This window comes from Oenanthe melanoleuca, unplaced genomic scaffold, assembly GCF_029582105.1.
Source record: "Oenanthe melanoleuca isolate GR-GAL-2019-014 unplaced genomic scaffold, OMel1.0 S237, whole genome shotgun sequence".
Taxonomy (NCBI): Eukaryota; Metazoa; Chordata; class Aves; order Passeriformes; family Muscicapidae; genus Oenanthe; species Oenanthe melanoleuca.
Genome location: NW_026612886.1, coordinates 1 through 25,010, shown reverse-complemented (window position 1 = coordinate 25,010; position 25,010 = coordinate 1). Strand labels below are relative to the sequence as shown.

At 39.0% G+C, this 25,010-nt stretch overlaps 1 protein-coding gene across 1 annotated transcript; it reads right to left on the bottom strand.

Annotated features, from left to right (window-relative positions):
• Window positions 1-37: 37 nt before the first annotated feature.
• Window positions 38-20,881, bottom strand: LOC130266797 (chromodomain-helicase-DNA-binding protein 7-like; the record flags this gene model as incomplete). Its single annotated transcript, XM_056516056.1, has 6 exons — window positions 20,317-20,881; window positions 11,046-11,184; window positions 7,526-7,663; window positions 6,389-6,454; window positions 1,400-1,455; window positions 38-152 (listed from the first exon to the last, which is right to left on the bottom strand). Coding segments are annotated over exons 1-6 (894 nt in total), but the record flags the coding sequence as incomplete, so codon positions are not given.
• Between the last annotated feature and the right edge of the window lie 4,129 nt (window positions 20,882-25,010).

Sequence of the window (25,010 nt, the reverse complement as noted above, 5' to 3'; positions counted from 1 at the left end):
AATACCCAAAAGAAACAAACAAAAAAAAAAATCATACTTCAGAAAGGAATTTATTCTGGCCCTGTTTTGCCTTAAACCGCTTAATCTTCTGCTGAATTCTCTTGTCTTTGTCCAGCTCTTCCACAGATGCCCACTGACAGTGAAGGTAAGAACTAGAAGATGAAACAGAAAAATCATACTCAAAACTCTGCTTCCATTGTATTCCTCATGTATTCCTCTAGCATAACTAGATCTTTCCAGCACAGCATAGTGCTCTGCTTGGAAAACTTGACACTATCTTCTTTATCATACAGGTTATTAAACAATCATCTTTTTTCAAAGTAATTATACTTACTAATAGAGAAAAGTATTTCTATCAGAAGATAGAAACAATTCCCACTCAAAATTAATGAAAAGATGCAAATATTTTAAGTGCTACCATCCTATATAATTTTTTTTGTGAGACAGCATTGTAACTCAAAATTGCTTGTGAGTCTTTTAAGACTGACAGAGGGAAAACCCCCTTGTAAATGCAATTCCACAGTAACAACATAAAAGAAACAGTAGCTCTGCCAAAGTGACTTGCCCCACTCCATAAATTTAGTCTGCCAAAAGTTCTAGTGCTAAAACACAGTTCACACAAAAATTATGTCTATGTAATAGAAACTAAACAAAGCATAATTAAGCAATTAAACATTATACAATAAACAATATGGTGCAAAGGATACAAAAACAACAGCATATTTAAAGTCAAGTCAACTACGTACAGTTAGCTGTCATAAGCTCCCTTAAAGCAGATTTCTGTCTCATAGACAGAAAATTTGGCAAAAATACACAAGATGTGCTATTTTCCTAGAAGAAAAGTGAGCTTCTCCAGCTATGAAGTGTTTTATTTTTAATACTGATTGCATTGCAGTTTCAGAGTCCAGAAGTAAAACAACATGCTGCTCTCATGGAGGGGTAATGATCTGCTGGAATATTGAAACCTATCTCATTTGTTTGTTATCTTAGACATTTCGTTCAACATAAATCTTGTTTTTGAAACAACATCAAGAGTTATTTGTGAGTAGTTTGCACACACTTACTCTACAGTTGCAGTTAGACCTACACAGCACAGGTGTGTGCTTATGAGCCTGCATGCTTAATGAGCCTTAAAGTATTTAATATCAGAGGAATTTTACCTATGGATTTAATTTTGGAGAGAACAGAAATCAATTTTGGAGAGAGCACAAATTAAGATAACACTGTCAAACCCTGTACCACCAATGCAAGGTATTTCCCTGTTTGTCACTGTTTTAGATTAAACATTAGGTATGTTTAAAGTTTGATAATAATTTGTATCAATTACAAAACCAGTTTTGTAGCTATTTGGCAGTTATATGTACTTAAGGATAGCAATCGAACCTGTAACTTTACTTACAAGTTTTTGTACTTTACATAGAATTCCTCTACTTCTACTTCCTCTCCATTCTCCATCTAAAAGAAAAGAAATGACAAAACATGAATTAAATCTCTAAACAGCCCAATTTAGTAAAGAATTAAAAAACAATCTGAGATATGGACTATTGTCCCCACACAGAGACACAAGTGGAGGTGTTAGGAAAAGGTTTGTGGGGGAGGACATGGGTGAGGAGTTTCCTCCAGCTGCTTACCCAAGTACATACTGCACTGCTTACTACAACTTCCAAGACATGAATCATTTGAACTCCTCCCTAACCACATGCAGCTTCATTCACAACCTCACCCCAAATCTGGCTTTCTGCCAAACCCACAGTGTTAAGTAGAAGCCAAGTGTACCATTTTCTCAGGCAGCAGCCAATTAGCAACTGCACTCCTGAATGCCATATGTATTATTTTTGGCTGGCTCATAGCAACTTTACATTGTGGGTTTTGTAATGTTTTAAAAAAGAGTTTTAAAGGGGGTTTATTCCTCCATATAGTTAATAACTCCAAACAAGAAGCCATATAAAATTAAACCTTATACCTCTGCTAGAATTGTAGTGCATCAGTGTTCATGGATTTAGTTTTACTCAATGGTGCAATTAAATTCACTCAGGCAAGATGTCTCACATACAGAGCAGCCAAATTAAATTAACACCCAAAAACTACATTTAAAGCAAGGTTAAAGTTGTGACATAAACCAGCAAAACCAAGGGCATTCAGTGCTAAGGGTTGAGCTACCCTTAACTCATCCCTGGTGCCAAAGTATTGCATAACATATGGCATGTAATACTTTGTTGAATTACTCCTTAACCCAGCCATAGGACAAACTAAGGACAGTGCACCAGGCACACATTTAGAATTCGGTTTATGTCACAACATTAACGGTTTGTTTTCACTAATGAACTTTAGGAAAATTTTAAACAGAGTAGCATTTTCTGGTTCATACATTTTATCAGGTTCAACATCATCTGCAATAAATACTGTATATGCAGTATTAAACACGCAAAACTGTTGACTGCTGTATAAATCAACAATTTTAGTATTTTTATTTATTTTTTTAAACACACACACACACATACACACACACACAAACTTGAATTGTCATCTTTAGTTGCTGGCTAGATTTTACCTTCACAGCAGTGCAATTAAAGAACAACAGTAGCAGCTGCATTAAACTGTGTTCTAGCATAGGGAAGTTCATGTATTCCCAGTCCCTGATTCACACAGTATTCCTTTATTTCCTGACTAGCAAGGGAGTTTCAGTTTAGCATTTATATCACTCTCATACAGTCTGTATTCCTTTCTAGAGAGAAAAGCAACACCAGATTCCACCTATTTTACCCTAAAGAAATGGAAGAAGACTACTGCTGGTACTTGATCTTCTTCAATCTTCCATTGAAGAAAATGAGCTCTCCAAACCATCCTCTAAACCCAAACATAGGGAAGAAAAGAAACTTCTCTGCCACTTACAAAAACACTGTTGAAAGGAAGGAAACTGAAGATCATCAAAACAAAAAATTTGTAAGAATCTTTCTCAAGATGATATTAATATTTAGAGATCAAAACTGCATTGAAAAAAAAAGAAGCTGGAGATCATATTATCTGAACCTATTCACTGCCCTGAGGCAAAATCAGTCTTTAAGAAGTCAACCCTAATTTTAAGACATTAACTTCTTTTATTATCTACAATGTATTACAGGCAAGTCTCTTTCATTAGTGTTAAACCAGAATCCTTTGAGATCCATCAGTATTACAATGACAACATCATTAAACACCTTTACATAGAGGTTTCATATTAACCAACTTCACTCCCCTCAGCAGCATTTCAGTCAAACATATTTTCTGTCAGCTGCCAACTTAATAACAATAATTTACAATGCAGATCTTCATAAATTCTGTAACTCTCATGAGTAAAACACACTTTAGTATTGTCTAATAGGTGATACCTGGTCTATGTTATTAGACGTTCTACGAGACTGCATCAAAGATTCACCTAAACAAAAAGTACTTCAGAAAAAATATTTTAAAAATCTTAGCCCAGTATTCAGCACTTATACCCTCCTCCAAAAATTTCATCAAATCAAAACTGTCAGCACTCAAGCAGAGATTAACAATACAACACTTTAGAGCATATGAGACAGCAGCTTATGCCTCTGATGTCACTGTGCAGTCCTCACTACCTGTACATTTTCATTAACCATGTAAAACGGTTAGATTGAACATTTATGCAAAATTCTCCCCAAACTGATTACACAGACAACCTAAAATAACACATGGCAGACTCGGGCAATGCAGGACACTTCAAATTATCACTTCCAGGTGTGAGTAGGATCTGATTCACAGTCTCTGCAGATAATCGAAGAAATAAATTACCCCTTCATTCAAGTGAATACTTAAAAGCACATAATCTTGCATGCCATTGCCACAGAGGTGATACAGTAACACTGCTAATGCAAAAGTTTGTAATGTAAAGCACTCAGGTGTAGAGACAAAAGCTTGGGGGAAAAAAGCCAAAAAAACAACCAACCAACCAACCAACAAACCAAACCTAAGAAAAAAACCTTGAAAAAACCACAAACCACCACAACTATCAGCTACCAGAAAAATAGCAGACAGAACACCTTAATAACAGATGCAAAGCAACACACAAAACCCAACCACCTCAACTGATACACAGCACTAAACTGTAAACTGATCAGTTTGAGGAAGACATGCAGGTATTGCACACATTTCAATTAGTTCTAATTCTCACATGTACTAGTAGGCAAAAAGTGACATTCACATGTGCAGCATGCAGGTACAAGGTTCTACGAACTCCCTGTCTTTCCATAATATGTGCTATTTCTGCTGGATAGCACAATCAGTTCCAGCTATTCCTTTTCAAAATAAAGAAACAGGAATTCAAAGAGATCCGAAAGAAAAATCTCAACATCCAAACTCATCAGGTTTGGAAAGAGAGTGATACAGATACTTCATGCTTTCTGCAAGAAGTATTTAAGGGTATTCAACATTCCACGCTAAGAGCAACTGTGAAAAACACTATCTTTTTTACCTCAAACAGGAACTCAGTTCTACCTTTTACTCTGTACATTTAAAAAATGGCTACAAGTACAGTGCTGCATCCTATCTGGTAACCCCAGAACTAGACTAAGGCTATTTCTCAGAAAACCAGCAGGATTTTATGATAAGAATACTGCTCCAAAAGTGTATTCATTATCTAATGTCCTTTACTCGAATGCAACATCTTTGTTACAACATAAACCACTGAAAGGTTTCCTAGTGAAGCCTCTCCTTGTGTTTATTTTATGCACTGGTCCTGATCGCAGCAATTTCACTTTGATTAGTAATCTAACAACCAGGGTTTTGATGACGTTAGTAAAAGTGCAAAAGACCTTTAATAAAAGCACAGTTGGATACTTCAGATGTTAAATATTAACATCTGAAATCCTCCTTTTTTTTTCTTTTTTTTTTTTTTTTAAATTTGGAGAAGAGGGTTGGGGAGAAGAGCAGGGAAAGAAGAGACACCCCTCAAACCTGCAAATACAATCCATAAAAAAACATAAAAGAAAAAGCTCAAAATAGAGCTTGCCTCCAGCAGAGCTTGCAATCAAAGACATGTAGGCTGCAGACCAACCACTTCCCACAAACTGCAGCAAAATACACACTCCCCATGAGTAATCACACCTTTGTTTGCAGGGGAGAGGAAGAAGGGAAGAATAATTGGTGAAAAACAGCTTCCCAAGTAAAGACATTTATGAAAGGACCACATTCTCCTCTCCTGCCTAGTAGACCATCAAGACAAGTAAATACTCACTTCATATTACCTCAAGTTTATCTGAAAAATAAGCCTATGATTTGAAACACAAAATACAGCTCTAGACTAAAAAGAATCCAAATGGGAAAAAACCTCCAAAAAGCCTTAGAAGCTTACGCTGTGTAACATGCATAAACAGGTCAGATTGAATCACAGCCACTCATGACACTAAATGAATGTAGGTTTACAAAACTGTTAATGATGTTAGGGCAGTAGTAATGAAATTGAACACACACATCCTACCCCGCCTAAGAAAACCAAACAAAAACCCAAAAACAAACCACAAACCACCACAACACTGAAAATAAAAAATCCATTAATAAAGGGAAATAGTCTTTCTCCAATTTGAAAATTAAGACTGAGGCAAAGATGTATTGCTGGTTAACAAAGATGAACATGATGCCATATCTAAGTTGGACAGTTTTCTGTCCAACTGTAGTACAAGTCAGAGAATTAGCTCCACAAAAGAGTCTATAAATATAATCATGCCCTTTTGGGGATAAGTTCTTTTCTACTTCCTTCTCAATGTTCTAATACTTTGGAAGTGCAAAGGCCAATCAAGTTGTGAAGCAGATTAGAAAAATCTGTAAGCAAAATAAGAACTTAATTAGGAACCAGGGCAGAGTTATAAGAGAACCACAATGAACCTGAGTGTCTCTTTCCCCATCTTGGCATAGTGACAAGGAAGATATTCGTTACTTCTGTATGCATCATACTTGGTCACATGTAAACTTGTTTCAGCTAAGAACAACTCTAATCAAAAGATGCAAAAATTATGGGCAAGGGTTTTTGTTTACTAGAAAAGGCAGAAATTTAGGGTACAGGAAAGTTCTTTCATTCCTCAAATTCCTATGGAATATCACTCTGAAGTGTAGAGTACCATAGATTTCACCCAGACATGTATATTTGCAAAAATCAAATTTTTCATCAAACAAAGCAAGAAACAAGTAAAAGATTAAACAATCTGTTTTCTGTATGTCTATCATAAACATGTTGCATACCATCTGAATACACTTTTAAGGAAACCTCCTCTGTTCAAGAGAACAGTTTTTAAATTGGGAATATCCAAGGTATTTTAAGAACTTGGTAAGGGCTTCAGCAGAAATATTTTTAGCCTACTTAAAAATATGGGGGGGAGGGAATTTGTTTTACCTTTTTCTTGACTAAACGGCTACTCATGATTTTCTCCACAATGGGACCTTCAGCATCAGCAGATTCCTACATCATAAATAGCACACAAGTGTTAGGGGAGTGCATCTTTGTTAAAGACTTCCTTTATTAGAAAAACTTTAAATAATTTTTGTAACAGAAGCTTAATACCAAGAGGATATTCTCCCCCCTAGCATGAGAACTTTGAGGATTCAAAGATTTAATACCATAATAAAGGATTGAAGGATACTTGTTTGCACCCATTTTTAAGTGCAACTCCAGCTCACTCAGTTGAGAAGGTTGACATGCATAGATAAACAGATGTAACAACATGAGCAGTTCCCCTGACCTAAAATAATACATGCTCTCAGCACCATACTGTCTAAACAGCAGATGATGCTCAGAAGCTCTAGCTGGCTGTGCATGTGTCCACACAATTGCTCTTAAAACTGCCTGCAATTCTCTATTACATTAATTCACTATTACAACACAGGCAAACCATCCCAATCCTCCTTCTGATAAGACACAATTAACAATGGAGATCACATACAATATTTCACAAGGCTTAACAAATGCCAAATGAAATAACAAAGAACATGTATATATTCTCCAATAGGTCATCAGTTAAATGAAGTAGTTCTTTGAAAAAGCACTACAAAACAATGAGATTGTTACAACAGTCATTCCTACAGTATTACCCCTCATCTTATTCAAACTATTTTATCCATCATTTACATTGCACAGAGAATAAAGTGTACCCTGCTGGGTACTACAAGGCAGTAATTTCATAAAGGAGTTCTTATGGTGCCTAGCAGCAGGGGACAAGCTTGAGTGGTTTATTAAAGTCACAGAAGCCAGACCACTGAATTCACAGAAATACATTCTAGATTCCTAGCAGTACAGTTTAAGTTTCCTTTAGCTAGAGACCACTAATTTCAAAGAACTCAGCTTGAACTTTTAAGCTGTATATCATCAGCTTTCAAACAAAGTCATGAGTTGAAATATTATTTAAGAATGTAAAAACTAATTCCTTCTGGCACACTCTATCAATCATATATGAATATCATTCAGGAAAAGGGTCTACATTTGATCTCTGAATGCTGCAGGTACAGCCACCTTTCCAGTCTGTTTATATCTGACCTGTTGCTCTGACTGAGAAGTATTTGAAGGAGAGTCTCTTCCAGCAGCATCAGCATCATCAGCCTCCTCATCTGAAATCTTGAACTCCAGGTCTTCAGTATAACGCTTCCTCTTCACCTGCCTGCTGGAGCGTCGTTTCTGAATGGAAATCATTAATGTTTTTCATGAGAAACAAAACTGGTAAGAAGCAGAGTAATAGAAAACTTCTCTGTGTGTCTCAAATACACCAGTGTGCAGTAAATGTTATAATTTCTACAACACCCTGGTAGAAACAGTGGACTTGGGACATTACTATTCTGAATTGCTGCCTGTTAGCCATTCTTAAATTCTGTAAGCAAAAAAAACAACAAAAATGTACAATTAAACAAAAAAACAACCACAAACAAAATCAACCTTATGCTTGTTCCAAGTTGGAAAGCATAAGTTGGGGATTATTTCATTTTTTAAACATTACTAAAACAACATTAAAAAATTAGGAAGCTTATTTCAGACAGCAATTAAAACTCAAGAAGCTGCACCTCTCCATTCACATCTGTAACATACTTTGACAGATGGCCAATGCAGGAGCCAAACACCACCTTTCCACAGCATGGCCCACTGTGTTGCTAAGCAGTGACAACACACTTTCTTCCTCTCCCCATCCACCCAGTTGTACTGGGATTATCTTGTAGGGGAAACACAATGAAATACGATTTCCTCACTTCACTGACCCAGCACTGTTGAGAAAGGCATCCTGCAGCACAGCATGGGAAAAGACCCCAAACTAATGGAGGAGAATGGAAAACTTGAACCACCCCAAATTGAAAACATGATTTCTGTGCTCCCATACCCTCACTACCAGGATGGGAGAAAGCCTCAAAAGACAAAACAACCTGTAAAACACAGAAGCATGTATTTGACAGAATTTGCAACATGATGCTCAGTGTTGAGTACTGTTTTTTACAACAATAAAATTCAGCTTCCCAGATAGTCTGCATCAGGTTATACACTTGAAAAGCTGTAAGCATATGTTGTTGAAGGAAACTGCCAACTGAGCATCAAATATCTTAATGGAGTAATGTATATATTAAAATTATGTTGAATATCAACAGTTAAAAAAACCCCACTTTAATAACTTGATATACTATTTATTAATATATTTTACACTGCTTATTTATACATCTTTCTCAGCTACCACACATCTTCACTGATACATGCAAATACTTATGTAGCTTGTTTAACAGATTTATACATCTGAGTCTCTTAATATACATAAAGTCAAATACTTTTAGATAACTAATCATACTTTTTAAAGCATAAAAACGTAATGCACTTCACAAAATTAGAAATTATTTAACTGAAAATGAAAATTTTGATCAAAGGTTAAGCTTACATCAACCTTTTAAACAATGGTGATGTGACTTCTACCTTTAACTCAGTAGCTTGTGGGAGTTTCCACAAAACAGTATTTTTATACTTCAAAATAGGTAACACTTGACAAATTTGCATCTTGATTTACATGATCACTGGTGGGAAAATGCTAAGTTTCTTCTGACTCTGTAGGTAAGTCTTGCCATTACTTTTGGTGCCAAAAATCTCTTCTCTTATTTCCCTAACAGAAAGAATACCTAAAACATAATGGTAGCCTTTATTTAATATTTTTTGACTTGATTAACTTCCTGTTTCCTCTTACATTCACAGGTGGTTTTGCAATTTTTATGCCCTGTTGACAGAAACTACGCATACATTTACCTGCATCAGATTATCTTTAACTCATTATCTGATCTACAGGTAGGAAGGTGAGTAATAGGTTTGATAATGGAATATAAAAAAACTGCATGATAACACACAAAGGCAAGTATTTCTCCTCTTTAAAGAAAGCAATGCATCACTGTGCTTTACTACATAATACCCCTACAGAAGGCTCAGGATTTAGCACTAAAAATGCTACTGTGTTTTAGACAACTGAGTAATATCAACCTCAGTTGAGAAATGCATAACAAGTTTATTAACTGTAGCTGTCCTAACAAACTTAGTTGGAACCTTTTGCTAAGTTCATGCAAAGAAGTGCAAGTGCTGTGTAGCATGCACAGTATGAGAAAGTACTAAGAAAATAAAAAGTCTCCTGAAATACTTTGTAACATTTAATTAAAAAGTGGTGCAAATGCCCTAGCACTTCTATTTACAAAAAATATCAAACCATGTTTATCACCCAATTATGTTTGACAGACAGAAAGTATTTGTTCCACTAGATTGAAACACATAAACCATACAGAAATGTTGAGTTGTAAATGGAATATATACAACTACAAATTAGCCCAAAAAAACCCATCTGAAACCCTAAAGTTTATTCATCTTTTGCCAGTGCCATTAATCAGACTGGTAGAAATTTGCAAAACAGGATAGAAAAATTTATTCTTCAAACATTTTAATATCTGCATGGTTTAACTCAACTTCTCTAATTCAGAATACACAGTCTGAAGCAGTCAGGAAGAACACACTCTTCTGCTGCTTTGTTTTTAACTAGAATACACTAGTTATATATTCTATGTAACTATACTACTTCATTATTTCATTATAAAACTATACTATTTCTATACTATTTCATTATTTACTATATTCTTCTTGAAAATAGTGGGAGGAAGGGTATAAACCATGCTCTTGTAGGACAACTGTTTGCCAAAGATTTCACCAGGCTACTTTGACCATTCCCAGTTGATCATTGGTCTGAACATCTCACATAACCAGAAGCAATCTGTCCACAACCTGACGTGCAATGGAAAAATGCAGTGAATTTCATGTACATGGTGTGACTACATAGGAGCCTCATACCTTCCCCCCCACAATTTGTCCCCGCCTCTTTACGAGGAGACTCTTATTTTTAGCACTAAAAGCTGCCAGCAGGATCAAGCCAGGAGCTGACCACTTCTTAGCACGTCAAAGGACAGAGCACACAAAACTTGTCATATATGCTACTCTGTTTCCAGATTTGCCTTACGTGAAATAAAGTTTGGACAGAAGGTGATAGGAGTGCAGTGGTCAAGAGAAATTAATCAATGTGAGCCATGACTGTTAGTCCTGCAAAAAAAGCCCTTCGTCTGCTAAAGCAAGATAGCTACAAGTGCCTGACATGCATGTTTTCAACACTCTGCTTTGTCATGTCTCATTCTTGATTTCAGAAGGTTTGCAAAGCCAATGCAAGAATAAACACCAAGCTTATAAGCAAGACTTTGTAATAGTGCATTGAGTCTACAGAACAGAACATTCAGCACCATAACTGCAACAGTAATCAAAGACAACATGTGAAAACTCAGCAGCACCGTACATATATCTGCAAGTAACAAGACTGTAAAGCGAAATTATGAGGAAGAATACTTGTTTTTGTAAAATATTCACCATGGTGATTTTCCTTTCTCACGTTCTTTGTAAACAACACAGAAATTATCCAAATATCTGTATCTCTATATTAAAGACCATGAGAACTATTGTTTTATCCTTCTAAGTTGTCAAAGCCTAAAATGAAGTTCAACAATAGGACTACCTGAACTCCTGGATCATCTTCATCTTCAGGATGAGGTGATGGTGGTGGAGTTTTTTCCAAATCTGAGTTTTCAGAACCTTCCTTTCCCTTGTTAACCTTTTTCTTCGCAGCACCAGCTTCTGAATCTTGCTTCTTGCTGCTGAAACAAAGGTATTTTTAATCGGTATTTGTAGAAAAATATAAGCAAGAAGTTCTTAAAAAAAACCAAACAAACAGTTGATGTGTGAGATGTTTGTTTTGAGTGACTTCATTATTTTCAACTGCCTTTCTTAAGTATTTCAAGGTAACTGGAAAATCAATGATGCATGGGCCATCACTACACATGCCTTAACAACAGACACCTTGCTTCTTTCCTTCAAGACCTTAGACAGCGACACTCGATGTGTACTCAACAAGAAACTAAAAATGAGATGGGAAAGGAAGAGCTGCTCTCTTCAGAATGTGCACTTTCTGAAAGCAGTGCTTGGACACCTGACACACAAGAAGAGAAACAGGATTATGCATGTGCTTGTCTTACATTAACCATGCAGCCCAGGTAAGCAGAACCAGAGTAAGCGTTACCAAAACAAAGGACTGAATACATCTTCTACTTCATCCCTGCTATTTCCAAGCAGGAAATGCACTTTAGTGTCAGCACTGAGGGAACCTATACAGCCTCAATCCATGCAACTGTAGCTTGTACAGGGGGAAAATACACCCAGCTAGTATCTCAGCCTCTACACAATAGAAAAGCTATATCCACCGACAATAATGTTTTGAGGGTTGCTCCTTCCCTTCCTCCCCCAGGAAAACATTCAGCACCTGAAGAACTGGGACTGCATGCCTCCAGCTGCACTCAGAGGCTTGGAAATGGGTGAAGATGTACATATCAAAATATAGCTTTAAGTACACCATCACCAAATCACAAACTGAGATGAATTGCAGCATGGCAGGGGTGAAATTTTTAAACAGCAACAAAAAACAATGGTAGAAGCTAGTATTTTAAAGCACATTTAGCCTTTGAGTCTGAGGCAGGTTTTTACTAGTTTTTTTGTGGTCAGCTCCCAGCAGCCCATTACCAATTTGAGTGGCTTGATAAAGGAAGTGGCTGAGATGGTTGGCAGCACAGCTGTGTGCTAGTACCTGACACATGGCAAGCACAGGCCACCAAGTCCTGTATCAAACACTTTTATACGGCTTCTGCATTCTCATCACATTAATTTCATACCTGGGAAACTGCCCGGATTTTTTTTTTCTTCGCGATCCTCACATTTGTAAATTCTCATTTAAACATCAGCTTTAAGTTTGTTCATTTTGATCAGCAAGTTAGCCCACCAACAGTGTATTTTGGAGCTGTAATTTAAAATTTTCCAATACAGTCAGATGTCTCTTCAGGACTGTGACAGCTCGGCTACAGTGTTATTTTCTCATTGCAGCCTGTGTTTAAACTAACACTGATTTCCAAGTTAAAAAAACAAAACAAAACAAACCCCACAAAACATTTACACATGAAAAGACTGTGAGTTTTGAACATGGATTTGGATTATTGAAAAATTTCTCTACTCAGCCCTAGTGAGGCCATATCTGGAGTACTATGACCAGTTCTGGACTCCTCGATGAAACAAAGACAAGGAGCTACTGGATAGGATACAGAAGAGGGGCACAATGATCAGGGGTCTGGAGCATCTCTCTTGTGAGGAGACACAGCAGGAGGTGGGCCTATTTAAAGAGAAGACTGAGAGTAGATGATCTACAGAAGTCATTTCCATTCCTGACAATTCTGTTATTCATCAATGCATATAAGTCTCTCAATAGTAGGTATCAAGAGGATGGTGCCAGGCTCTTTTCAGTGATGCACAGTGACAGGACAAGGAGCAATAGCCAGAAACAGAAGCTCCACCTCAGCATGAGGAAGAACTTCCTTACATTGAGGGTGGCAGAGCACTGGAACAGCTGCCCAGGGAGCTTGTGGAGTCTCTCTCTCTGGAGACATTCAAAATCCACCTGGACACCTTCCTGTGTCACCTGCTCTGGGTGACCCTGCCTTGGCAGGGGGCTTGGATGGGATGATCTCCAGAGATGCCTTCCAATCCTAACAGCCCTGTGAAATTAATAGGACTCGGCACAGCTCAAAAAAAGCCCACCTTACACTGTGACAATTTATAAAAGAATTGAAAATGAAAGGGGGTGTGTGTGGGGAAGAGCCGGACAGGGCGGAAAGAGCGCGGGCACAGCGGGGGCAGAGTTTGGCACGGCGGGAGCAGCGCGGGCAGAGGGCGAGCCCCGAGAGGCGGCGGGGCCGGCAGCGCGCGTCCCTCCCTGCTCGCTCGGTGCCCGGCGGGCTCCCCTCCCTCCCCGCCGGCGCTTGTTTCCGCTCTGGCTGCCACCAATGGCACAAAAAGCCGCAGCTGAAGCGGGGCCCCCTTCGCCTTTTCATCCGCACGCCGAGAGCGCTGGCGTCGCCCCGGCAACCCGCGGCCACGTGACCAGCACCTGCTCCGCTGGCCGGCGGCCACCGAGCGCTGCCATCTGCTTCCCTCAATCAGCGCCCGCCCGCTCCGGCACCTGCGCGGCCGAGCTCGGGAACCCCGCCGCACACACACCGGCTTTCATCGGATCGCCGCCAGCCCGCTCCCAGAAACACCGGCTACAGCCCAACACCAAACACCGACAACACAAAACAAACAAAAACCCCGCTCCGCGCGTTCCTCCGACTTGTTTAAATGGGAGGTGAAGATCGCCGCCAGGTGAAGCGCGCTGACAGCCCGGCGCTTTCCCCCCTGACCCCCGTAAATCGGAGCGGGGCGCGCAATTAAAGCTCAGCCGTCGTGCCGTGCCCCCGGTGCACGGCCGCCTGTGAATAACAGGCTTAAAGCCGGGAAGAATAGCGTGGGCTAGGCGGGATAAAACAGCAGCGTGCTGAAAGGCCGGGCAGCGCTAACGAGGGCCCGCCGAGCCGCCGCCGCGCCGCGCTCCCGGCCGGCCGGGCGCACACAAAGAGCCCGGCGCTGCGGGCAGGTCTGCCCCAGCACGGGCTCCTTTCTGGCCTCTGACAGACCCTTCTCTGCCCGAGCCACGGCTGCTTCATGACCTGTATCCACCCCCGAGCCGTGCGCCTCGGTATACACAAGCACTCTCGGCGACGCGGACCCGGTCGAAGCGATTCGTACAAAGTTCCAAATCACTTCCCTTTCTAAACCAGTTATAAACACACACGTGAAAGAGCCACCAGCTTGGGGAGTACAAAGCCCGTGTGTAGCTCCACCGTGAATTTTGAGTTCTAAATCCAGCAACAGAATTGTTCTTTTTAAATGCACAGCTACAACTTCCTTGAAGGAAAGTGGGGGGGGGGGGGGGGGGGGGTGGGGAGGAGGGGGGAAAGGTGAAGTAGAAATAGAAAAACAGCACCACCCCTCCAAACGCAGGGACACACTGCTTCCCAGTGCATCACACACGCAGGAGCTTCATCTAGCCAGTGAGAGCATCAGCTTCCTCGCACTGTCAGCAACTGTTCTTCGTCTTCCCACGGAGACAGTGTGATTTGTTCCTGACAATTAAATGTAGCCACTTTTGACTCAGCCTTTGCACTTTGCAGCAGATCACACTCAGACCATCCAGGAACAGCGTTAGCCTGGAACAGAATTACCTTTCCACATGAAGAACAGGCAGGTACTTAGAGACCGTTCTCCGAGACTTTAGGTCTCCCTGTCAGTGCTCAACACCGGGTGCACATGATTAGTACATTCCAAGGAAGGTGAACTGTAACATACACGTTTAGACAACTATCTCTCATATTTGTTTTTACACATTCACAAATGCAAAATTCAGCCAAGACCCACTAATGACAAGATAAGTGTCCAGTCCTAAAACAGGAACTATAAATCTAGGACAAACTGGAGCAGTATTTGTCGCACAAAAAACTCTCAAGTATTTAAAAACTGTCAGTTAAACTTGTCCCTCAATTCAAGTGATATAAATACAGACATTTCAGATTAGATGTTTTACAATCTCATTGTCCAATATCACTTTCTTGTTTCATCCTCTTACTCCTAGAGGACTGCACACTGCACACCATACTGACCAAAGGGAATCAGTAAGAAGACAACCTGCAGAAGGTCAAACAAGCAAACAACATGAAGAGGTTGAATAGGAAAACAGTACGTAAGACAACTGAAAAGAGAGCTTGATTTAAAATTTGAGAAAGATATCCAAACTCTGATGATGTGTTTCATGTCAGCTCAGCAGCCACCAAGAGAGCTAGATGAAACTCCAGAAACTTACAGGGGAAACCATCTGACTCAAAAATGACCCCAAAATCATGACATGCTTTGCAGGATTAAAGGGGGAATTAGCCCATATGTTTACTCTGTGTAACTACTTCACGTGATCTGGGTAACTGAAAGATCTGTTTATTAATATAATTTGTGACAACTATCATGACTTGAATGATTTTTTTTTCTATAATTCTATGATCGAAAGTTAGTCAGATGCATTAGTGATTTTTATTTTACCATTTGGGAACACTGTCCTGTAACAGATTCACTATTGGAACCTAGCTTAGACAAACTTTACACTTTCCACATACACTGTGGAGCATGAAAAAACATTGAAAAACAATCCCACCTTCTTAAAATGTCAGAGATGTGAGATTTATACTTTACTGCCAAGGTAAACAGTTATTTTTTTAAAGCTCCTAGTGTAATCAAACCTTTTTTTTTTAAATCAGATTTTACGTATCACAAAAGTAGGAAAAAAAATAGACAACAAGGTTTTTTCCAGCCTGAGAAGTCAGCCAAATTACTGAAAAGCTTTGGTAATAGTGAAGCTCACAAAGCTGCCCTGCAGCACAAGCAAAGGTAAATATCAGGCAGCTGGGCTGGTTCAAAGGGAGATGAGGACAGGTGCGAACAGGAACAGCCTCAGTGGACACATGCATGGAAATCTCGCACGATTTCCTGTCCTCTCCCAAAGGCAGCCACTTCCTGCCTTGCTCAGGATGATCTGACCTTGGGAGTGGAAACTACCACCACTGCCTCGGGACCTCTCTTCCTGTCCTCCAGCTCCCCAGGGTGCTATGTCCTGCTGTCTGCACCGCTCCCCCACACAGCAACCTCTTCCCACTTCCGTGGCCAGGAGCCATCCTCCTTCCGATACAACAAACAGCCAAACTGTGCGCCAAGAAAGCCCTTCTCCACTTCCCTCTAAAAGCCTGGATTATGCTCATGTTTAGCACACCCTTTGTGAGCAACAACCCGCTCGCCCTACACTGTGTCCCAGTGCTGCTCAGTGTGTGGAGAAGATGAAATTTTCACTGCCACAGGGAGGGGAGGCAGTACATATGAGCAGCCTGGCAAAGCACAGCACATAGCTTTGAGGAGATGGGAAGAGGCAAGAGCTCCTGCAAATAGCTGTCATTTGGCCCTTGCAGAGTTCCTGCTCCAGCCACCATGAACGGTGGCCACTCTCTAGGGTTTCATAGGAAGTGGCAGGAGAGATACCAGCTGTGCTGCAGCGTGATCTTCTCAAACAGGTGGTCCTCATCTCCTCCAGGGACAGGCACAGGAGAAACAGACATCTGAGCCATGACTCTGCAATTCAGTAGGATTACTTGCCTTTCCCTGTCCCTCTACTTTTGGAAAAATCTGCCTGCTTTGCATGTACCTTCATAACGTTTAGAACCTACATAATATTCAGCACCCACTCAATTTAATAAAAACCCTTCACCTGTGATCCTAGGTCAACCTAGATTTTGCTTTCAAACTTGACTAGTTTGGTCCATAAGACATTTGTTTTGCCAATGCTATTTTTTTTTAAGCCACCACTACATTTGTCTTTCAGCTCTGGTAGGATTGGGCTAATATCCATTTAAGGTGTAATAGTACAATATTAATGTGTGATCTTTCTTTAACTATGCAGTGTAACATAATAGCAGCTTATTTGGGCATTTTCTTTCTTTTTGAGATCCCATGACACAATTCAAACCACCATTAAATTAATCAGGTTCTTCCATTTTCCAATCTGACTTGTCCCTCACATGAAGGTGCATTACAGTGAGACAGGCTGCTCATTTTGTCTCAACTCACACCAAAGATAACAGAGATGCGAAGGATAAAGTTTCTGGGGTTTTGTTTTTGTTTGTTACAAGAAAGGATTATACTTTTAGTTGAAATTGGAACTAAAATAACAGGGTTATGAACTATATTAAATTACATAATGTTTAAGATAATTAAACAACAGATTTTTTCAGATTTTTTCATCCGTGTGTGCTCTAATAAAGCCTGTGTCAAATTTAACTATTAAAGACTTGTCATGCTCTATGCAAAAAATACTGCTCTTCAATAAATACCTAGCTTTATTTACCTTAATTTTAGATGATTGCAAAACTCTTCTATTGAAGCTGATCATCTTACTCAAGAATGAGGACCATTACAGTTACACCCAGCATTTTCAGATTTCTAAACCACACTACTCCTTTCAATGCTTAGAGCAAAATACTGAACAATACAAGCAGTAGCAGTAAAGACATGCCAGATACTAACTTTATCAAAATATTTTACTTCTACATAATCATCCATAATCTGTATTAACTTGCATTAATCTCAATCGTCTCAGCTACTGTAATATTTCCTTTCCGGAGTTACTACTGCTGAAATACTGTGGCTTATATGATTAAACATTTGGATTGTTGATTTATATAAAAACCTTGATTCAGTGATCTGTCACTGGACAGGTTCCCCAGTCTGTGATGTTGCCAAAGTAAGCAAATTTCTTTCCCTGATTTAAAATTCTTTGGCAGCATAGCATCCCCACACAGTCTCTGGGTTCTTCAAAGAAGCTTGATACTGAAGCTGACAAGACCACAAAATGAGAACAACCTTGTTTTCAAGACAGCATTTGGTAACAAGAGACACAAGCCTATTAGAGCAAAAATAGGACTTTCTCCACACCCCTGAGTAAGCATAAGGAACACCAAATGCCCTTGCTGTTGCTCCAAACACGTTTCTTTCACAGGTAAAACAGCAGGGCTTAGTACTTACTAGAATACTGTAAGTCACCTAGCCAGCCAGGGACAAAAGTCATTGCATGGGAAAGAAGTTAGAGACTCTCCTACAAACACAATTTAAAAAGCAGCGTTTTGTTCCTTCAGAGGAAACACTGCTCCCTAATCTGCACAGTATGTCCCCAGATTTAGAAAAGATGCACATAGAGGTATTAGGATTGAGTGGACAGGACAGGCCAGCCGTGAGCTCTGATGTCCAGACCACCAGCCATGAGTGTTTTTGAGGCAGACTCCATTCCAACCATGGTTTATCAAACAAGGCTTCAATGTAGTCTATTGAGAAGTTGTGCAATAAAATGTTTTTCACTTTTTGGCAGAAAAAAAGGGGGAAAGGCTCAGTAACATTTATTATGTAGCCTGGTCAGCCTTTAAACCTGTGAGTCTAAGGAACTGGAGCACATCTCTTTAGAGAAAAGGCCGAGGAAGCTTTGCCTGTTTAGCCTGGAGATGACTGAGAAGAGATCTTATCAGTGCACACAAGTATCTTAAGTATGGGTGTGGAGACAAGGGGGCCAGACACTGCTCAGAGGTGCCTACTGACAGGACATGGGACAGTGGATACAAACTGAAACACAGGAAGTTCCATCTGTCTAGAAAGAAAAACTTTACATTGAGGGCAACAGAGCACTGGAACAAGCTACCCACAGGGGTTGCCAAGTCTCCTTCCTTGGAGATATTAAAAACCTGCCTGGATGCCCCCCATGCAACCTGCTATAGGTGAGCCTGCTTTAGCAATGGGGTTGAACTACATGATCTCCAGAAGGCCCTTTCAACCCCAACCATTTTGTGATTCTATGAAAAGGCTATTTTAGCTGATTCAGTATTTTCATTTCAAAAATACATACTGGTGATATACAGCTTCAGAGATTTTCTAAGCTGTGAATTGCTGCTGTGTATGTAAACCCAATCCTTAGCACAGTCTGGTACACAGCCAAAGTAAATGCTGAAATAGGGATAGGCTGATCAACTGTAATTTACTGATCAGTTAATATAACCTGTATACAACAACACTTGATTTTACAAGCCAGTGTTTATAAATTCTTCAGGAAACAATCTCTGCTGGTATAAAAACTTTTCTGTCTTGCTAAAGAAACAAGTAACATCTTACTGTCCATCCTCATTTAGCTACAGAGCTGTATCAAATGTAACCAATAAATAGCCAGTCTTGTAGAATACATGCAAAGCTGATTCATTAAGTGCAATTTTTAAACCCTAATACAAATGGATTTTGCAAACTGATTTAGATTATCTGAGTTTGGCTGTGCTTCCATCTGGAAGTTATATTTTATAACTCTAGCCACATCTTGAAAAATAGATTCAGATGTTTGGAACAAATTCAGAACAGTTGTAAGAAATTCTAGGTACAAATAAAAAATAAAAAAAAAAGAGCTTTAATGTCTTTGTGGTCTCAGTTTTCTTCCAAGTAGGCATTTATAACCACAGTGTTTAGGGACTTGAGGGACAAGGAAAGAATCTGTGTTATTACCTGTGACATATTTACTCATGTGTAATGACAGTTTATTCTTTCTCATACTACTCTGTAACATTTTAAGCCTATCCTGATAAAGGCACACGATGCTGAATGGCAAGTTAAGAAGCCAGTTAAAAAACATAGCTAAACCGTCTGGTCTATCCACAAAGATTTTCTGCTAGGAAAATTGTCTTCATGTGAAACAGGAAAATTAATATTGCCCCTCTGGTGAGGACACATCAATATCTATATCAAAATGCCTTTTCAACAGCAGAGCTTACAGCCCATGAGTTAGTATAAAACAGTGTCTGTAAGGGTTGTACAACATACAACAACGTGAAGTACCTAACTTCTTTATTTAGAGGAAAACATCATAAAACCTAAGCCTTCATCTCTGAAACCCCACATTAATGTGGAAGCAGTCTAATTTCTCAACACAAAAACCACACACAAGGACAGATGAGCATTAGAAGAGAAAGCGTTAGTTTTGAAATCTAACACATCCAGAAACTTTTCTGCCTTGAAAGGAAAAACCAACCTTCTGCCTTTCCAGCTTGCTTAAAATAACTGTGAAGCCATAAACAGGAAAGTCAAACAAGAGAAATGTGCCCAAGCTTCTCAAAAACATGATGCTGTGGATGGTAGAAAGCAAACGACAAAACAAGATTTCCTCTCCACCCACGCCATTTAGCACAGATGCTCTAGAAATCCCACAAACACACTGTTTTTCTCTCATTGCATATACAAGTTTCCTGACTTACCTAGCCTTTTTGCTGGTCTTGGGTTTTGGTGTTGTATTTTTTGCTTTCTTTTCCTTTGGCTCTTTAGGGGTCTTAGGGACTTTGGGGGTCTTGGGTTCCTTCTTTTCCTTGGGTTCTTTAGGATCCTTCGGTTCTTTTTTTGCCTTGGGCTTTTTCTTTTTCTTCTTGTCTTCTTGGGAGCAATCCACTGAGTTTCTGCTTAGATTCTGGCTGTCAAGTCCCCCAGGAAAGTCTTCCTTACCAAAACCTTTACTGGGACCTTCTGCAGCAATGTGATTGTTTTTCTTTTTCTTTTTCTTTTGCTGTGGCTGCGGCTCAATTGACGGCAGATAATCATCGCTTTTCACTAGCTGGGTATTCGGTCCACTAACCTGAGTCATATCCGGCACTGGTTTCTCTAAAAAGGGTTCCGACGGAGAATGCTAAGAGAGATAAATAGAAATAAAAATTGTAGATCTGCAATTTTCATTTCCAAAACTTTGCTCTTTTGGAGCATGAGGTAACAGAGGGAGAAATATTAAGCACAAGATTAACCTATTAGCAAGAGTCAGCATATCTGAAACACTGTGCGGTAAAACAGTAAAGAGCAAAGCTTTTTGCAGTCAGAAAAGTAGCAAAATGACCAGAGATTCTTGATATATCAAGGGTCAAATTATTCTAAAGTTTGTATAAAGTGGAAATACAGAAAATATTTAGTCTTCAACATACTGGTGCAAAATAAAAGCAATTGTTGTTTCAGACATTTTAAAATAGTTGTTAGTAGAATGATTAACTAATTAAAAATTATTCAGCTGCACTGGAATTTTGTCCTTTGGGGAGAAAATTGTTAAAGTTTGTTTCTTGACATTTGAAGGAAAATAAAAGTATATTCACAGGCTATATTGATAAAAAAAAATAATTAATGCGATTTACATTGGTTCATCTGTGACAGGAGGTATTTTGATCAGCTAGTGAAGGACTAAGCCACTTGGAAATGTAACACAAGGTTACCTTTTATGTCCAAGATCCACTACTTCCAGTTTGCACTCAAAACAGATTTGTTCCTGCTCCAGATTGGACAGAGAACTACAGTAAGTGCTTATGAACCTGCATAAACATCTATTTCAAAGTCTTTATAGCATATCAGGTTTACACCAAACTTATAAGCTACAGGAAAACCTAAGTATAATTACAAAAATGTTAAATGCCTAGACTAAATATATTGGATATTGACAACTATTTTCACCTCAATGGTTCTGTTCTACACAAAAATCCGTGAGTCTGCAGTCAAAAGGTATCTAAGCTCTACCATGACTTTGCAGCATATCAAAGCTCTGACCTGCTTCTCCCTGCCTGCCCATGGTTATAAATGCAAGGTGACAGTGCTTTTCTAGAAGAAAAGTAATAGCATGACACCGTACTGATGCCTTTCTTGCACCTACATATATGGTCAGATCATTTTACCCACTCCTCTTTCTCTCTCTATTTCCTCCTCCTTTTCTGTTCCCTAAAAATTAAGTCAGGACGATTCTAGGTGGATGAGCTCCACATTAACCATGGTGTCAAAGGACAGCCATTTGAGATGTTTGATCTGTTGAACTGTGGAAAAGAAAAGTTTAGAACAATACGAATTTTACTTCTATGAAAAGCAGTGCCAGTGTAACTAATGTTTTTTTTTTGCATTTCCTTTTCTCCACTTTTTTGTCAAATGGCACTTACTGAGAAGTGGCAAGCATGCAAATGAATGACTAAAAACCAGTCCCTGAGCATAAGGAGAGCTGATGGGCATACACATATATCTACTTCAGCTACCTAGATCTAAACAGAGATGCACTTAAGATTTAGGAAATACAATTCTTGACTTACATAAGAAAGTGAATGCATGTGTATCTTTCCTAATATATTAATATAATTTTCTGAATATAAACTGAACCTGTGCAGTCCTAACTACTTCTGCCATTTCTTCACAGTAACATAAACCCACTGTACACTGAACACCCTCACATACTCAGGAGCAAAAAGAGCAAGGCTGTCAGGAAGTTAAGAAAATAATTTTTTCTGCTACCTGGGAGAGGTCTGAATGCTACATGCTACACACTACAGTTCTCCATGGAAGAGACAGAACAAGACAGAAGGCCTGAGTGACAGACTGATGGTCTGGGTCTCTTGGCCCAATCAAGAACTTCCTAGGGTGACTTCTGCATGTTTCTGTCCTCCACATGTTTATTAAGAGCCTGTTTTGTGCAACAGGGTCTAAGTTGCAGTGGAAATCCAGCTCTAATGAAAACCCAAGGCATTCACTGCATTAGCACAGCATCAATCAGCTCCACCTCAAGACCACATCATGTTAGGCATCGTGAAGTGTGAATCAACACCTTTTCTAGAAATCTGTTGTCACTACTGGCACATTCAGCTCCCTGCTGGAAAGTTCACAAAAACTGGGTGTCTGTACAGAAAACACTATCCCAGAAAGTCAGTGGTAACAATGAGTTCTGCAGTCCAGTTACCCATTACATAAAATGGAGATCTTTTAAAATGTTCTGATTGGTTGTGAATTTGGTTGACTAAATTAAGTGCCTCAGAGTTGTTATATGACACACAATAAAACTGTCTTCTCTGTACCTTGGACTGTTATGTGCTTATACTAACCATTATTTTTATGTAGGAAAATACAGGAATATTACCAAGACCATCTGTAAGTACTTCTTATGCCTGAGTTTTCAGAGCAGTACTTTTAACCTGCATTTTTGCAAGATAGTCAGTATTTCTGCATTATTTGCTATTTTGTATCACATGCATCCTACATTTTGCAGAAATTTCAAGTGCAAGTTTCACCAATTTTTTCACTGAGCTGTCCCCCTACCATCCTCAGTCCTGTTTTAAAATACTGTTCACTTGCTATATATAACATATAAGAACTCCAGGGTTTTCTTTCCATTATTCGTAGATTTTGTATTGAGCAAGTACCTTGAATTTGGCACTACATTATTAGTTTGCTATAATAAGAGAGACTTTTACAATTACCTAGAAGCTTATGTATAAGGCACAACTTTTTAGAATAGGTCACAATCAGTAGTTTTATTTTTCTTCCTCTTATACATATGAAACAGCCAAGCCAATAAATATTAAAAACCACAAGATATCCAGTAATGCCATGTACATTTAATTTTAGAAAATTTTCAACATTGCAACTCATTAGTGATATGACCATCACTGAACTCAATACCATATTTTATAAATGCTTCAGTATTCAAAAAAAATGAATCTTTGTTGCCTTTGTAAGACTTGTGGGTTGTTTTTGTTCGCTTAAGGCTGACCAACTTTCAGCAGAGTCATAAGCAAATCTGAAAGCAAAGCTTTCCAAATCTCTACAACAGCAGTGTCAGCCCTTCATGACTTGACATTTGCAGTTTTAATGTAAGGTCTGGCCAGAATGTAAGGCTCTGAGAATGGCAGCGATTGCTGCTGCACTGTAGTACCCTGTGAAATTTCAGATTCTTACTTTTCAGAAACCTTATCCACAAGAGTCACTCTCAGGCTCTAAAACAACTGAAGACTATATATCAGACTAAAACATTATGCCTGAAACAAATACTTAAAAACCCCAAACTTAACTGCCTTTTATTTAAAGGATCAAGTTATGTGCATTACCAATAATAATACTATGATTTTTCATATCATTGAGAATCTCTGGAACATTGAAGCTACAAAAAGACAATTCTGCCCTAATTAGGCTTTGTAGGTGTATTTGCTATTACTTGAAAATATATTACTTTTGCCACATATCACTCCCCTTGCAGTTCGGCACATTTTGTAATTCACTTCTACGTGATTTTCTAAACTGTAGCACTCTTTCAAAGAAATAGCTGTGAATACTTTTATTTTTCTAGGAAGTCTGTGGCTGTACTTCTGCAATATGCTAAAACCGTTTATCCTTAACTGACAACCCCACATTGCTCCCTAGTGTGAAGCTGTGTAGAAGCAGCACAAATCTACTGAGAAGAGACTGGAAGCAGCTTGAAAGATGCATTTTCTTACCCCAAACCAGTTGTCTGCTCTTTCTTAAGTAGGGAGAAAAGGAAGAACAACAGGCTTTCACTATAAATATTAGATTAAGCCTACCACAGGGAATTATTTCAAATAGTTCTACTTCTTTAAATCTAGAAAGGATTAGCTCTAGTTACAGGGTCACAATTTCTAATGAAAGAACCCCATTTCCCATTTATAGAATTTTTAAAAATATGTATATTACAAGTTTTTATCAAGAGATTGAAAAAAATTATCTGCATACTTCACAGAAATTGCTTCTCCTGCTGCTTTTAGTAGTAACAAAGCTATAATTTAGTATGTTAGTACAGAATTTAATCTTCCATGGGAAAGAAACCAGTGGAGATTAAACACAAATAGGTATTCATCCTATTTGATATTGCAGCAGAATTATTTTTGGTATTATTTGAAATAAGGTGAAAAAGGTGCTCAAAAATATTGGTGTGTTTACTAGACCCACATCTCTTTAAATCTTTTAGAGAAAAGCTGTTTTTGTAAACATTTAACAAAGAACAGATGGCCTGTTTTAATCATGTGAAAAAACCTGGAGCTCACATTAATACTCCTACCAGCGACTACTGGGGCTAGTCACCTCCCTAACCAGCAGCATGGCACAGTCTTCAGTAATTCCATTTAATTTTACAATGGACATTTTCTCATCAGTTCCC